Source organism: Pomacea canaliculata, linkage group LG1 (assembly GCF_003073045.1).
Source record: "Pomacea canaliculata isolate SZHN2017 linkage group LG1, ASM307304v1, whole genome shotgun sequence".
NCBI classification, from domain to species: domain Eukaryota; kingdom Metazoa; phylum Mollusca; class Gastropoda; order Architaenioglossa; family Ampullariidae; genus Pomacea; species Pomacea canaliculata.
In genome coordinates this window covers 2,179,571-2,195,357 of record NC_037590.1, presented here as the reverse complement: position 1 = coordinate 2,195,357, position 15,787 = coordinate 2,179,571, and the positions used below count along the sequence as shown (strand labels likewise).

At 38.9% G+C, this 15,787-nt stretch overlaps 2 protein-coding genes and 1 long non-coding RNA gene across 3 annotated transcripts; 2 read left to right on the top strand and 1 right to left on the bottom strand.

The window, feature by feature from the left end:
- The first annotated feature begins 1,870 nt into the window (after positions 1-1,870).
- Positions 1,871-4,394, top strand: LOC112553371. Its single transcript, XM_025220545.1, has 4 exons — positions 1,871-2,160; positions 2,517-2,690; positions 3,009-3,101; positions 3,509-4,394. The coding sequence occupies exons 1-4, from the start codon at positions 2,040-2,042 to the stop codon at positions 3,790-3,792; spliced, it is 672 nt and encodes a 223-aa protein (XP_025076330.1). The 5' UTR covers positions 1,871-2,039; the 3' UTR covers positions 3,793-4,394.
- Positions 4,395-8,164: 3,770 nt separating this feature from the next.
- LOC112553387 (U6 snRNA-associated Sm-like protein LSm5) lies at positions 8,165-12,787 on the bottom strand. The gene is made up of 5 exons (XM_025220575.1): positions 12,598-12,787; positions 10,903-10,998; positions 10,708-10,735; positions 10,201-10,273; positions 8,165-8,596 (listed from the first exon to the last, which is right to left on the bottom strand). Exons 1-5 carry the CDS (start codon positions 12,641-12,643, stop codon positions 8,561-8,563), a joined length of 279 nt encoding a protein of 92 aa, XP_025076360.1. The 5' UTR covers positions 12,644-12,787; the 3' UTR covers positions 8,165-8,560.
- Positions 12,788-12,824: 37 nt separating this feature from the next.
- On the top strand, positions 12,825-15,774 carry LOC112553406. The gene is made up of 3 exons (XR_003097045.1): positions 12,825-12,954; positions 14,457-14,696; positions 14,863-15,774. It is a non-coding gene; the product is annotated as an uncharacterized LOC112553406 (long non-coding RNA).
- Positions 15,775-15,787: the final 13 nt, after the last annotated feature.

The window sequence follows — 15,787 nt, the reverse complement described above, 5'->3', positions numbered from 1 at the left end:
TGTGCGATAGGGTAAAGAGATAAACGACAATGTGTTTGTGTGTGTGAGAGAGAGAGACTTTATGAAGTATACTACTATACTCATTCTTTTGTCTTGTTTCATGTAATTAGCAACCTAACTGACCATGAAAAAGGACTACTCTGTCTGTCCTTTCTGTCTGTCGATCTCTCAGAGTGATGTTGCTGATCATGCCATTGAAGCTGTGATTATGATTCAGTGCAGTGGTGTGAACAACAGGTGACCACTGGTCGCACAAAGACATGAACAGCTTGTTGTTTGAGGACAATATTCTCACTGACAGTGAAGATACAATCAACACGATTTATTAAATGTCGCTTGGGTAAGTATTTTCTTCATACGCTCCATAAATTTGACTTTTTACCCGACACAATGATTCACCAGCTTACTGTTAGCCATTGTGAGCCACTCAATCTGTTAATGTAGATATAGACTTATGTCCTTCGCTTTCTCTCTGTGACCCACAAACATTTGCTAGACCTTTTATTTGAAAGTTTTATTCAATCAGTTTTCTGGAGAAGTGGATTGTATGCCCCCTGATACTGTTCAAGGTTTTATCTTTACTGTTTATTCCCTGCCTTTGTCTCTCTCTCTCACGCACACAGAGAGATTTGCATCAAACAAGTGGTTCTGATGATTACTCATCGACCTTAAAGTGGCTCTCAGTGTCAAAAGGTTGGTGACCCTTGTCACTCTGAGATACCGAGGAAGATAAATGACTCATCTTGCGATTACTATTGTGTGTTTATTGATGATGTCAATAATATTCTCATATGAAGCCGAGTATTAGTGAAACAAAGCATAAAATTGAGATCTTCTGATATCACTGGTATATGTGTACTGCGACATGTGACATTTCTATTAATCAGTTTTGTTCTGTTTGAAAAAAAAATGTCATCCTCCCTGGCATTCGTATCAGAAACAGTAGCGAATAAACTAGAAGACGGAGCAGATGGGACGATGTGATCGAGATGGAGGCGGGTGAGTGTGTGGGGAGGGGGATAGGGAATCCTGATTGTGAGACACATCTATCACAACCTGTCACAGCCCCTGTGGGGCAGAGACAAGCGGTAAACAAAGGAAAGAGGTCAGACGACAAACGTCGTAAACAGGAGACTACTACAACATCCGCGTTCTTGCCGCTCGCTGTCGCTTTCCCCAAAAACCCGCCGACGATGTATGCATCAACCTTGTGAAGAGACCTGGCATGGGAATAGGGAACTTGGAGTGTCCACAGTTAAAGACAGACCAGCCTGCATTTATCTGTTTACTGTCTGAATTATTATTCTAAAACTCATTTTACAATGTAATATGTAGCTTATGATGTATGCCAGCCCTTTACAATGTATTATATACTTTACTTTTGTCAGTCATCCTACAGTGCAGTGCATTACCATACTTGTAATATGCATGATACTTTGTACTTTTACCTTATTCAAAGAAGTCATTAAGAAGAGTGGGAAGAAAACTGTAGCTGTTGCTGTCTAGACTAAAGAAAGAAATGAGCTTAGAAGTAATTTAGAATAATATTCCCATTCTCAGCAATCCTATCAAGTTCTGCTATGTTTCAGAACATATGCTAGTAAATTATATTTTTAAAGAAAATTTAAATATCGCGTATTTTGATTATCAGTAAACACTGAGTACAAGAAGATATTCATCAGCTTCACACAAAGCCAATTATGCATAAAACAACAGGAAAAATCCTGTGGTAAGTAAACATATAATAATGTAAGTGCGAAGATGCTGCGCTATGTACATGTTGGTGGAGCATGTCGTTGACCTATTTATATGCACTGACTATCGCACTGTCCTTCCATTGTCACTGAGAGTTTTGGAAACTTCTATCAAGACTTCCTGATCACACTGAGCCACCTTAAGGACTCAAACACATCCTGTCGTCTCCTGTGGTACATTAAGCCGCCCTGTGTCAGTCTTGCTCAGACCTTGCTCTGTACCGACACAGTCACATCCTCGTGTCCCTCCCGTGTCAGACGAAAGACCCGAAGTCTTCTTGCAGAATGTCCTCTGCGATGATCTTGCTGCTGGTTGGCTCGATGGCAGTGTGGCTGTCCGCTGCTGGCCGTCCTGAGGTTGTCGCCGCTCGTCTGTTTGAGTTTCGCGAGAGTTTTCTGGAAGAAGGTGAGTTCCAAGGAAATATTATAAATTCTCGCTTTTAAAAAAAAGAAATGTAGCTGGTTGTTAGATTGTTTGAGTTTAAAACAATATTTTAAAGACCGCTCTTAAGAGGGCAAAGTGCTATATACCTTCAACTGCTCTAACATTTAATTGCACTAGAAAATTATTAGCGACATGTTGAACTTGTTGACCCAAACCCCAGTGTCCCGAGAGTTCGTCCCCAAACCATTGGTTTCCTGTGACTTTTACTCACAACTTTGCCAAATTTGGTTAAATGTTCGATGTGTCCTGTTAAGAAGGGCTTTAACTGCTTACTTCCATCTGTGAAGGTCTTTGATCTCTTGGTTTCTCTGTTACAGAAAGTTCCGACCTGCAACCGATTTCACTGGACTTGGAGGAGACACAGGAACTGGCAGACCTGTTGAGAGAGGAAGTGACACTTGAACCCAATGGCTGCTCGTGTTCCGGGGCATCAAAATCCTGCAGCTGCTGCGCCCGGATCAGTATCAAGAAGATAAAATTTGAGTCAACCGGTATGTTATCACTACTTAACAGTGTGCCTGGACAGAAACATCCACAGACAGACAGACAGACAGACAGACAGACAGACAGACAGACAGACAGGCAGGCAGACAGACAGGCAGGCAGGCAGGCAGGCAGGCAGACAGACAGACAGACGTTCGTCCTTAAAAGTTGTCAAAAAGAGCTTAAACAAACCCTCATCCCACCAGTCCATCAGAGTGATAGTTACTGTTACACCCAGTGGTATGTGCAAAAATACTCACTCATTATTATTCTCGAACACATCCACAGCATTGAAACTTGATTATGTGATGATGTCTTGTTTGCAGTGTGTGCCAACGTAGCATACGACCCTCGCCAGATCGGTTTTGTTTTTACTCTGACGAATAACGGCAAAGTGATTTTCCAGAAAAGTATCACTGGTGAGTTCGTCATTGCTAAGTACTGCTGGCTTACTCATTATGTTTGATTGTGTTTGATCAATAATCCCTGATCAATTGGCCAGTTGTGTGTGTGAGAGAGAGACGGGGGGGGGGGGGGGCACTTGTGCATAAGAGATTTTCGTAGCAGGGTGTGTTGGGAATGTAAATATTTTACTTCTGGAAGAACTTCTCTTGACAGTAAAATCGACTGAAAGTGAGAAGAATCCATTTTGTGAACAGAAATTTCCCATTTCACAGCAGCTGTTAAACTGAATTCATTACTGTCTCCTCATCCCAGTTACATTTCCCTACTCCTAGATTATTTTATTATATTATGTAACAATTTTCGCGTAGGACTCTGAAACCAAAGTTATAGTTGCAAGAGAAGTTAGCACTTTCTGTTGCAGTGAAAAACCCTCCAGCCCTTTGTGTCGGGGTGCCAAAGGTTAAGCTGGCTCAGCTCTGTGTCCAGTTCTACAACCTTGACTGGGACAGCAAACACTTCACAGGATGCTCTCGTCTTCAGGCTAAACTCGTGAAGAAAGTGGTTGCCCAGGTCGAGCTGGGATGTTTCAAAGTCTTGGTCCCTTCAGCCAAAGTCTGGGCCCAGCGATCCTACCAGGGTATCTGGAGTTTCCAAATGTTACACAATCTCAGGAGGCGATGCAGGGGAGACAATCAGGGATTATGACAGCGTGGAGCCGTCTAGAGACAACTCTGTTCTCAAGTTCCGCTCCAGTGAGCCACAGGAAATGATGTCACGTCTGCTTCACCTTCTACAGCAGGCGCAAGCTCCTGACGAGGACTAAAGGCTTCCTTTTCCTTTTCAAACCTTTCAAAGCCAACAAGATATATTCTGCAGAAGTTTTCTTTGAAAGAGTCAAAAAACTTATTACGAAATGTTGCACTGTGACGTCATCACAAGTAACAGTTGTAACCTGTATTACTGAGCGAAACTCCTGCATCTCATTCCATGGCATCCAACATTTTTCTACTCTCAAATTACAGGCAGAATAATCACCCACACCTAATCGCCTAATTGTAGACACTTAGTTGCCTTTGCTGATGACTCGGTTGACTTCTCTGCTGTTATGCTAGGTTCTGTGACTGAGTACGTGTTCTGTGATTATCAGTCCGTATGTTGTGTTCGCACCCCTCTAGTTTCGTACGAAGCAAAATAAAATAAAATTGTATTATTAAGGTTGCATCAGATTTGGGGCGTGTGTGCCGACACCAGCCCTCGCTCACACTGAATAATAAAGATATCACTCACATTGACAGCACGTGAGCAAGTCGATGGTGTGCTGATTGTTTTGTGTGTGTGTGTGTGTGCACGCACGCGCTTTCTCGTGTTTGTGAGTGCTATGCAAATCCACAAGTCCGACGAATGAAATTTTCAAAGTGTATTTCTGAATGACATGTAATGACATGTACATTGTGTGCAGTGAATGTTTGTTTAAAAAAAAAAAAAGTCCATCAGTCCATCAACAAAAATAATGTCAGAAAGTCTGGTAACAACATGAGGCTGGTAATAACCGTGTAATTGCAACTCAGACACTTTAGGCACTGTTGACATCTTATAATAAAAGATGATGAGCACAGATTCTGACACACAAATAAAGAGAGCGAGGTAACTAGCAAATTCAAAGTTTTAATTACAAACAATGTAACAAAAGAATCTGTAGGTATTAAAGTTCATCCCGTTGTTATAGTGCTTCCAACACAGCTGTAAGTTGTGTGTAGACTGCGTGGATGTCTTTAACAACAAAAGTGCTTGCAGCCTCCATACCCCGAACAGTCTTTACACTGGCATTGCAGTAACCATGGACACTGGTGCTTGGTACCGGGGCTACACGGCGCCCCTTGCTGTAAACAAATATAAAGAGATTACAATATGAAATGATAGATATAGTACTCAGGCCTAAACAAACGCGAACATTTCGGCATCTTTCCATCTCCATTCTACGGTCAGTCTCTCTAATAACAGTTCAGACTTTAAGGTCCAGTGGGGCGCAGGCATCAGTCACACTCGTGACGTCACGTTTGTCCACAGATTAACATATGGTCTGAGCTCTCCCACTGGCTGAAACCTTAATATTGTAGGAGTGTCCATGTACTATCTTGACGGCATTGCTTTCCTGGTGCCGGTGATATTTGTAGGCATGCATCTCGAGAACGGAATGCACACGCCCATAATTTGGGTAAATATTACCTTTGCCCAATCAATAGAAAACCAGCTGCAGTCTCCTGAAACCCCCAGACCTTCCATCACAACCAACAGCTGCCACTCTTTGTCCATTCATTCGTCTGTTGTTTTGTCTTCAATAATAGTTTTGTCTTTCGTCTTTTATATCGCACAAAAACCTTTTCAAATCGTCTCCACCGACATCATTGAGGAAGAAAGCGACTGTAGACAAGACATTACATCGATCATACTTACTCCTGGACCGTTGAGGCCCAACTGTCTTGCTGCGCCGGTCTGCGGTTCTAGTCTGTGAGTTCCGTCGTACACCGGAGCACTGTAGGGCCTCTTGCCGATGTAGGATCTCGACACGGGAGGGTAGGCAGGTGAGGGCTGTTTATAAGAAGGGTATGGATCCACGGGCCGGTACTGCTGCGTGTTGGAAGGGTAGGCCACACCTTTGTCGTTAGGATACCCGTAATAAGCATCCTCACCCAGAACGGGTACAATAGCCACAAACAGTACAGCTGATGTCGCGACAAAGGACAACATCGTTGTAGTTGTTCAGCAGATGAAACTGTAAGGAAACACATTTTAAAGTGAGTTTAAAGCAGCAATCGGTCATCTGGGTTCCTCTTCTCGCGGCTGTATACATCTTAAAGTTTTAAATAGCAGTTTTAAACAAAGGGAAGAGGTGTAAATGTTACAAATTTAAATAACATTCTTAAAAGATTTATTTCCATGTGTATGCATTAGTTTCTCTTTAATGCTGTTATCAAGCCAATCAGTGAAATACAATTCAGATTGCATGATGCTTGAATACGTAGGACGGACTTGTGGACAGACAACGTGTACTCGTAAGAGCAGACAAACATCTCAATAGTATCTTTGATGCAATTCAGACTTTGCTACAATAAAGTCGCAAATTCCGACAGTACCTCAGCTGTGTCTTGCGAAATAAATGTTTACTTTTGGCAAACTATGCAAATTTTGCAGGTCAACAAAACAAAAGCAAAAAACACTACACAAAAACAACAATAATTACACTTTTCTCTCTCACACACAAAACAATTCTTTATTACAGAGAGAAAAAGTGACTGGAAAATATTAAAATATTAGCATATTCGCATAAAGTAAACACTTACAGAAGTCTTGTACCTCACAGCCCAGACCAGTGCCAATGAAGGACGTGGGTCAGGTTCAGGTTAGGATGCAGATGACGAAGTGTCGGATCCCAGCAAGAACAGCTTCGGACGAAGACGATCAGAACTAGAAGCCAGTTGATGTCTGGAGTGTCCTCGTCTCTGTGTCCTGGACCTTCCCAGCCGTCTTTATAGTCCGTGGCAGGAAAGGGTGTCTGACATGAAACTTGTTTGCTCACTTGGTTTCCGCCAGGGGGAGCAAAATTGTGACAGTTTTCACTTTGTTTTTCCTTGTTATTGGAAGCTTCTTTTATGAGGCCATCAAATAAAATTGCGGGAGATTCATATGAAAGACGTGTGTGTGTTTGTGTGTGTGCGCGCGCGCGTGTGTAACGTACACGTGCAAGATCTGTCCAATGTTCGTTGTCCCATAGTCACGCAAGTGCGCAATTGCCAACTGAAAACAATTAAATTGCTTAGCAACCCGCAACTTCCTCGTGAACACAAACATGCCACAAACCAAGATCATGGTGTCACGTGACCCTTCTGCTTTCTTCCTTAGAGGAATAGTGTTGTCGAGACAAGCTTCTTCTGGACAGTAAAGTTGATGTTTTGTAGGACGCTCTGCGGGTTAAGTGGTAAGTTTAATTGAATATTTGCAAGCCATTCAGGGCCTTTTGCTGATTTAAAGCGTGATTTTATGAACTTTATCCAGGAGCATTAGAATTTCAAAGTTGCTTCTTGCGTCACAAAAGACGGAAACAACAGGCGAAATCTCAAGATAGAGAGGGCATCTCACCCGGATGCTCGACGGGTATTTGTAGCCATACCACGATGTCGACATCATAAAGCAATATATTTAAGTTTTAGTGTTTCTGCGCATAATGCATGCATTTCACTGACACTGCAGTCCTGTTTAAAAATGCTCGTGTAAAAAAGCCAGAAGACGAACTGTCTAGGAAAAGAACAGGCGCTGTCTGATGGTTAGCCATAGGACCAGCTGGTAATGCAGCATTATCTACTTCATTGTCTCATTATTTTTCTTTTCTGGTTCCACCACCTCTTCCTAGGGAACAGGAACTATCTTATCTCCCTTATTATTTGTTCCAAGATCAACGGAACCAAGCAGAGGAACTTATACACAAATTTTAGTAATAAACCAATTTTTAGGAAGGCATTCCGTATCCTCACTATTCCTGATCTTGTGTTAGCTCGTGATTTCTTACTCTTGCGGTCCAGCCACAGAACATATTGTCACAAAACTCATTCATTCCACAAACCATACACTTGATCAGTTCTATTGGCCGTGATGTGTGAACTTGGGGACCTAATGCAGTACACTAACTGTTGTTATTTTGTGTATATATAAATTTTATTAAGAACTCTAGTCAACATATATATAGTCAGTCGTATATTGATGGTACACGAGCATGTGTAAATGTTTCCTGTTATTGCCCTGACAGATAATTAAGATATATTGTATCCTGTTTCACAGTAAATAAACTTTGATTGTTATGATGTTAGAGATAACTAACAGTCATTGATGATAAGCGAAAAACAGAGCAAGGATGAAAACACCAGCGCTGATCAAACAATGGACCAAAAAAAAAAAAATTAAGGTAATGAAAGTGCAGACACCTGGTAAGATATTACTGCTGGAGAACAGATATAATCTTTAAGCTGCATCATGTTCGTACACACATCCTTGCAATTACACTGAATAACAGGAAAACTTTTACATAAACAAGTTTATTACATTAATAAACTGAAATGCTCTGGACAGTATTCTTGCATAATAAACTTCATTTCCCGTGCTTCACTTTCATAAGGAGCAGCCTCTCAAGTAAACCAAGCTAAGCACGACAGTCAAACAAAACTTCATTTTCAAAATGCAATATTAAGGTTAACACCAGATGAATGAAGTACTGTGCTTAAGAATTTACTCACATTATCAAGCCAACTTGTTATTGGGACACTTTCTCTTGATATTCCAAACAATAAAGTTCTTAAAAAATTGATGTCTTTGTTTTTCATCGTGCAAAATAATACAATTTATTTACTTCCACAATATCATGTTCAGAACGATGAGGAAGATGAATACTGGATGACTGTAATGAAGTGAAAAAATATGCTCCTCAAGGCATCTCTGGGCCCTCACCTCCAGGCACAAGCTGCAGAACAAAAGATTTGTAGAAACCACATGCTCTTCATGAGTCTATGCTTTTAGGACTGCAACCAATAACACTTTCCTTAAGATTCACACTACAATACACTGTGAACACAACTTGATACACTGTTCCCATAGCTGGTCCATTCATTTGCATCTTAGCCCTCTGCTCAGCCACATACATTAATACTTATTAATAGAATGCCTTGCATCAACTATGAATAACAATTTTTAAAAAGTAACCTCATTCCCCATCTTTCAAAAACCTGATCTTGTCTCCAATCTATATACAGTGATACCTCGGTTCTCGAACGCCTTGACTTTCGACCAAATCGGTATTCGACCAGGAAATTCGAGAAAATTTTGTCTTGGAATCCGAACAAATATTTGGAACTCGAACATCCGAACGTCCGAGATGAGCCGAGTTGAGCCGAATGGCGTTCATTCGGCCAGCGCGCCTTGCTTGCGTCATCAGTGTGAGTGCAGAGGAGAAAAAACAGCAAACAATTGACAAATTCTTCCGTAAAGAAATCAGACAAGCAACTGCAGAGCAAGATTCTGATTCTCCTCAGCAAAAGATACAGAGAACAGAAACACCCGAAGAGCAGTTACCCTCTGTTTATTGAAGAGGACCTTCAAAACAATAACCATCCCTCTTCCCTCCTCCCTCCACATTCATTCCCTCCTGCCATAAAGTTTCGTACAGGTACAGTAAATGAAACACAATTTACTGTACTGTACTGTACTGTACTGTACAGTACATTTTATTTTTTTTGTTTTGTTTTAATAAATACACTTTTATTTCTTATTTTTTGTTGAGACTCATGTTTTTCTACATATTATATACAAATTAGGCCAGTAAATAGGCATTTTCTGGGGCTTGGAACGAATTAATCCAGTTTCCATTATTTCCTATGGGTTTCATTGCTTTGGTTCTCGAACAATTTGGTTCTCGACCGTCCTCCCGGAACGAATTATGTTCGAGAACCGAGGTATCACTGTAACTACATTTCATTGAGTCTCCTCTGGATATTTATTCCTTTTCCTCAGCCACATGGACCCCATGTCTGTTCATCAAGACTGCTACAATTACTATTACTCTAACAAGAATAAAAGCTAAAAACATAGGCTGCTTCAATGTGATTAATGACCAGATGTGTTTAATTCATAACATTAATATCAGACACTATATTCATAGCTGTGTAAATATTTCACATATTGCAAAGAAATCAAGATTTATTAAATGACAGGAAATTCACAGAGCTTATATTTGCAATACTGCTTGCATTAAAAAAGAAAATAATGGCACCCACTATTACTCTCCCATGCAGCTGGAGATTCTTTCATCTAATCATCATTATTAAAATATTGCTCTTCGTTTCTTGCTAAATTAAAAAAATACCATTTTCATTCAATGAGAAATGTAAAAGGTATTTTATAACTATAATGGTACTGCAAAACATCCATTTCAATATAAGTGCCTGTTTTCTTTTAACAAAAAAATCTGATAACATGCAACCAAGGATAGTTTTTATATGAACAGTTACAGAACAAACGATATTTTAAAATTGTTTCTATTGAACAAAATATGTGTACTACACCGCTTACCATCGTAATGTTGTTTCCATTTAACAAAAGCTTGTCCAGCTTTGTAACTCGCCTTCCTTCTGGTGTACTCTCACTGGAAAATGAAAATATGCAGCAATAAGCATTTCATATCAGACACACACACACATCTCTTGCTTTCTCTCTCTCATGTACACACATGCAGAGAAAAAAAATTCACTAACATAAAACAAAAAACACTGATAAAATTAGATGACAGTCAGAAAAGCCATCAGTTAAGAACCGTATACAAATTCCTACCCACGACAATAAAATATGGCAATAATACAAAAATACAACCACAGTTTCCCTTTTTTTCCTTCAAGCATGAGACAGATGCAAAATTCAACTGAAAGAAAGCTGGGAGATGCATTCGTTGTGGCTAAATAATCGTTTAAAATGCTCCTTTCTAAAATGAATGAATTTTGTTTGGCAAGGTGAAATGCAAACAGTTTATTAAAGAAAAAGACTCATAACTTAAGCAAATTAACAAAGTTTCTAGACACTTACTATTCTGTTACATCTTCCAACACCATGTCTGAAAGATTGGTTAAAGAACTTCACATAGATCATTATTTAATTATTTCTTTCAAATGCTACTATTTCTGAAAATGTTTTACAATGTCACACACTGTAGTCATGGATATTTGGCAACAAAAAAATAAATTCTGATATCATTGCTGATCGAACATTTTTAAAGGATACTGACATAGTCATCAAAACCAAGCAGTGTGCCAACAATCTCTTTGTCATTTTTCATAATAATGTGGAGTTTTGATCCAATGCACTTGTCAACCAACTCTGTAGACAAATTTTAAAACAATCTTTTTTGTCATTCTTCATAATTTCAAGCCTAAGATGCCCATTATGCACATTGAATTAGTCTCATTTTGATCACATTTCAGATGCATGCTGTTGTAAGTGGTAGACAATAGTACTTCGTGTCTATGAATATAGCTAAAAAGTTCACTTAAAGATCATGGATAAGAGATATAAATTAAAACAAAAATATCAAAAAAACTGTTCCTCTTTACCAAACAAATAAAATAAAATGTCTCAGAGAAGAACTGACAGATAAATAATTTCTAAAGAAAAAAAATTGTCTCAGCCAAAATGATTGAAAATATCAAAATGTGGCTAACAAAATCAAGTAAAAATGAAATGATCTATTATTTTATTATTTTTTTCATATGTACAACATCAAATTTACTAAACTTTTAATTCTGTACATAAAATGTTTATGAGTATTCTGTTTGGCATGACAATCAGTGCACTATCTGCTATCATGACACCACTGCAAATGTCTACCCACACCTTCCCAATCAGGTTTACTATTTTGTAGTTTTGGAACCAACTATTATTAGAACAAAAAAAAAAAGTCATCTGAAAATAAAACTGGCTAAAACTGTATTTTAAAATGATGCAGAGACTGGGTAACAGCAACACACACTTTCTCCACCAAATTTCATACATAGGCATTAGCACAATTGTCTTGAAAAGACTGGGGAAACAGACAGCCGAACAGTTTTAGAGTACTGGCCTTGAATCTGGAATCATGCAAGTTCAATACCTGTGTGAGGCAGTATATTTCCTATTATACTCACTGTTGGAAATAGGTATCTGACTTTTCAGAGAACTCTGGAAGGTAAGGCAGCAAGGAGGATAGTCTGACTAGTTTTGTAAAATACTTTTTGAGATAGAAATTAATATTTGTACCAAGCGCATTATTTATATGCTAATAAAAGTCCAAGGTAATAAATGAAAATGAAATTGGCCTTAAGAATGCCTCCTGAGATGCTGCAGAACTCCCCTTTAAACCCTTGAAATTGTGTTGGGAAATGAAAGACAGTGATGGAGGCAGATAAACATCATCCTCACAGAAAACTGCCCTGAAATAAGTGAAGTCTCTACACAACACCTCACCTCTAATGACCAAAACATCAGGGACTATCTATACTTTTCATTTAAAGACGACTTTTCTGCTGCCATATATAAACTTTAAGTAGAAAAAAAAATAAAGACAAAGGATTTTTAAACAGACAACAGAACTACTGTTTTACACATCAGTTATATATGTAAATACAAAGAGATATCAAGTTACTGTAAGCTTTAGAAGATCAAAATAAAAGCGTATGTTGAAGACATGATACTGCACCATTTATAGTATGTAATATAACCGTGTCTTTATTTTATACACAAGTAGTAGTGTTCTATCAATATATGAGAAACCATTACGAGCTGATTGTGGTAGCAACCATTAACCAAAGTGTTGAGTAACACCGTGGTTTCGATATCAAATGTTATTTGCTTAACAATGTCAAACTATTGAAAATTTTAGTGTATTTTCATATGTCTTTATCTCATAACTGTTTTCAAAGCTACCACAACCATTTTACGAACCGAGTGGAAGTAGCTGTGAAGGATTTGTGAACGTCGTGCCCGCCATGTTAAATTTAAAAGAGTGACTTCCCCTTTCCCGCTCTCCGCCATGTAGCGAGCGGCCGCCGCCATCTGCACGATGCCCACTTCGTCTTCTAATGTTACATGTAGAGTCAGTGCAGCGAGTCTTGCTTGTAAATCTAACACATGACTTTGCAGTGTTGAAAATTAAGATATCTGCAGAATGATAGCAGTGGTAGTTTACGACTGCAAATTTGTAGACCGCAGAGACCCGCTAAAACTTCATGGCGGAAATTCGATGTCTGATGCTTACGAGACGCAGAGCCAAAGCACAAGTGAAAGGATACGTGTTTTAAAGTAAGTTAAATTTTAGTTATTCAAGATTAGCTTGCTGTGTGAATTTTATGACTGAGATTTGCGTAAATAGTTAAATTTTATTTTTGAATTTAACCGGCGCTGAGAGAAGGGTTATCTCGATTTGACTTTGCTCATCACAGAGGCGATGGAGGCTCGAGGCTTTTTCTGAACTATTAAATCAGTTTCTAGTTACTTTGCAAAGAAGTTTAACTAAAATTGATAATACTTAGGTCATTAGTCTTAGACTGACAGGTGACATAATTGGAACGACCATAAAAATGAATTAAACCATTTTAAAAACCGCCCACAAAAAGTTCCATCTAATCTTCAGGTTGTCTCTTTGGTTTCCCTTAGTGTTTTATGCTCAGTATTTTAATGTAAAACTCTGGCGTTAAATGGTTTTAAAGGCTGAACCTTCACCATCCCTCAGGTCTCGGTGTAGGTGAGAGTACTTGCCAAGCTAGGTGGAAGCACGTACTAAAGCAGGGGTTCTCAAAGTATTTCGGACCGGAGACCACTTTACTTAAGTAAAAAATATGGCGGACCACCAAGTCCTAAAAATCAGTCTGTACTATAAATTTCCAATTTAAATTGCCGCATGTTTTTCATTACAATTCAAAACTAAATGTCCTTTTGTGACAGTAGTATAGTAATAAGTTGGCATAAAACTACCTCGTTATTTGTAATTAAAATGTTAATGCAAGGAATGCATCACTTTAAACATCACTTTGCTGGCATGACGACTGCAGCCGCGGACCACCTGACCTATGGCGCGGACCACACTTTGAGAACCACTGTACTAAAGCATGACCACAAAGCATTGCTTGTTCTCCTCACTTCCCTCCCTTAGGTTGAACCATTCATTCCCGCCTTAGGATAGAAGTTCAGCCTTTAGATGACAGATTGGCCTATGTTATAAGTTATGATTGACATTCGTTTTTGCTTTTGAGTATACAGACCAAGGATGTAGGGTGATAAACTCTCACTTGTTTGGTATCCACACTCTCGTAAACACAACAAAGCAATAATTTTAACAGTAGCAAGCTGATTGACTTTCTGCCTTCTGTGCATGCTTTGATGCATAAAATTACTTCTTGTTATAAAAGCTTATATTTTAACTTATACAGGCAGTCCTCAACTTACGACTTTGTTCTGTTCCCGCATCGTGTCGTAAACTGATTTTCGCTGTAAGTCGGAACATACATATGTAATTCTGACGAGAATTACACTTACATACTGTACTGTACAGACTGTAAGCACTTATCCTATCCTAACACAGAAATTATCAAAAAACACATATGTTAAATTCTTCCGTCGCGCACATCAAACACGAAGTTTGCCTTAGGACGTTTACGATACAAAACCACTTAAGTCGAAACAAGGCTTTATACAGTGGAAGATGTGTTCGTAACCACAAAACATCCTAACCCGAGGACTGTCTGTATTTGCTGTCTGTTATGTATGTTAATGTTAGTGTGAAGAAAAAATTTTCTTCTTCGCAGGTTTCTTCTTCTTGACATTTATATATGTGTGTGGGCAAAGGAACGTCAACTTACGAGTGCACTTGTCTCAACAAATATCAACAATGCGCTTAAATTTACAAAGAAAAGCCACTTGTAATGGAGTGATGCAAGTAACATGAAAGTTCAGGCATACAAGGCAGTGGCACATTTAGATTGCCGGAAGATTGGGCAGACTCGCCACTTCCACCTCAGATAAATATGAAGAACACTGAAGACGAGGTAAATAACTCTCACGACAACAAATATACATGCAGACTAAGACAAGCATAACAATATTGATGCAGAAAACAATAGATATGAGCTAATTTACTAAATGCTTATTTTGGTTACTCTAAATAACAAGATGCTTATAGTTTTTGCATTTTGTTTTTATTGTATATTGCAGATTCTTAAAAATGATTAAATTCCACAGTTTGGAGAGGTTCTGCCACTCAGCATCGTTAAATGCAGCGGTATTCATTGTGCCATTTACATCACATGGTTTTGCTGAGATGCCCGCAGAGCGGTCCTTTAGCAAGCTTATCGATGGATTGGGACTGAATATCAAGTGATGACAGTTACAAGCACAACAATCAGTGCCTTGCAGTGATAACACGGAAGAGCATATTTTTCTGGAGTTCTGGTCTTCCAAGAGGTAGAGTCCTTCTTCCTCCCTCTTGTGCTTTTGTTGTACCTTTGAGGCATTGCATTAGATATGACAACAAAATCTTAGTCATTATAAGTGTCTATTTTTGTATAATAATAGAGGGGAACCTCAGCTAGCGAACATTTCGGATAACGAACAAAAATTTTGTTAGAAATTTGCACCAGATAACAAACAAAACTTCGGATAACGAACAGCCATGTCACCCACACGTGACCGACCAGCATGTTAGACCAAGCACCATTCGCACTCGAGACACAGTTATGATCAGTCGTTCGTTATCTTTTTTGTGTAGATTTTTTTTTTTTAATTTAAGAAATGTGTGCAAAGTGGGGGGAAATTGCAATTTGTAGAAAAGTTTTTCCCTAACAGTGCAATAGACAGTAGGAACCTAAATATGTTCAATGATAATGTGATGTATTACCAAAAAGCATTGCAAAAAAGGCAGAAGCAATAGACTTTGGACAAGTTTTTTCCTTCAACCCCAATGTGGCAGAAAAGGGAAGTTACCCCCGATTTTGCAATGTCACATGTGCTCATGGAGGGGATTCCCCCTCCAGGCAGTAATTCCACCCCTTCATCCACCCATGCGTCAAAACGGCAAGTTTTCTTATGTTTTAATGCTTTCGTTAATGTTTTTATGTTTATTTAACTCCATTTATATTGT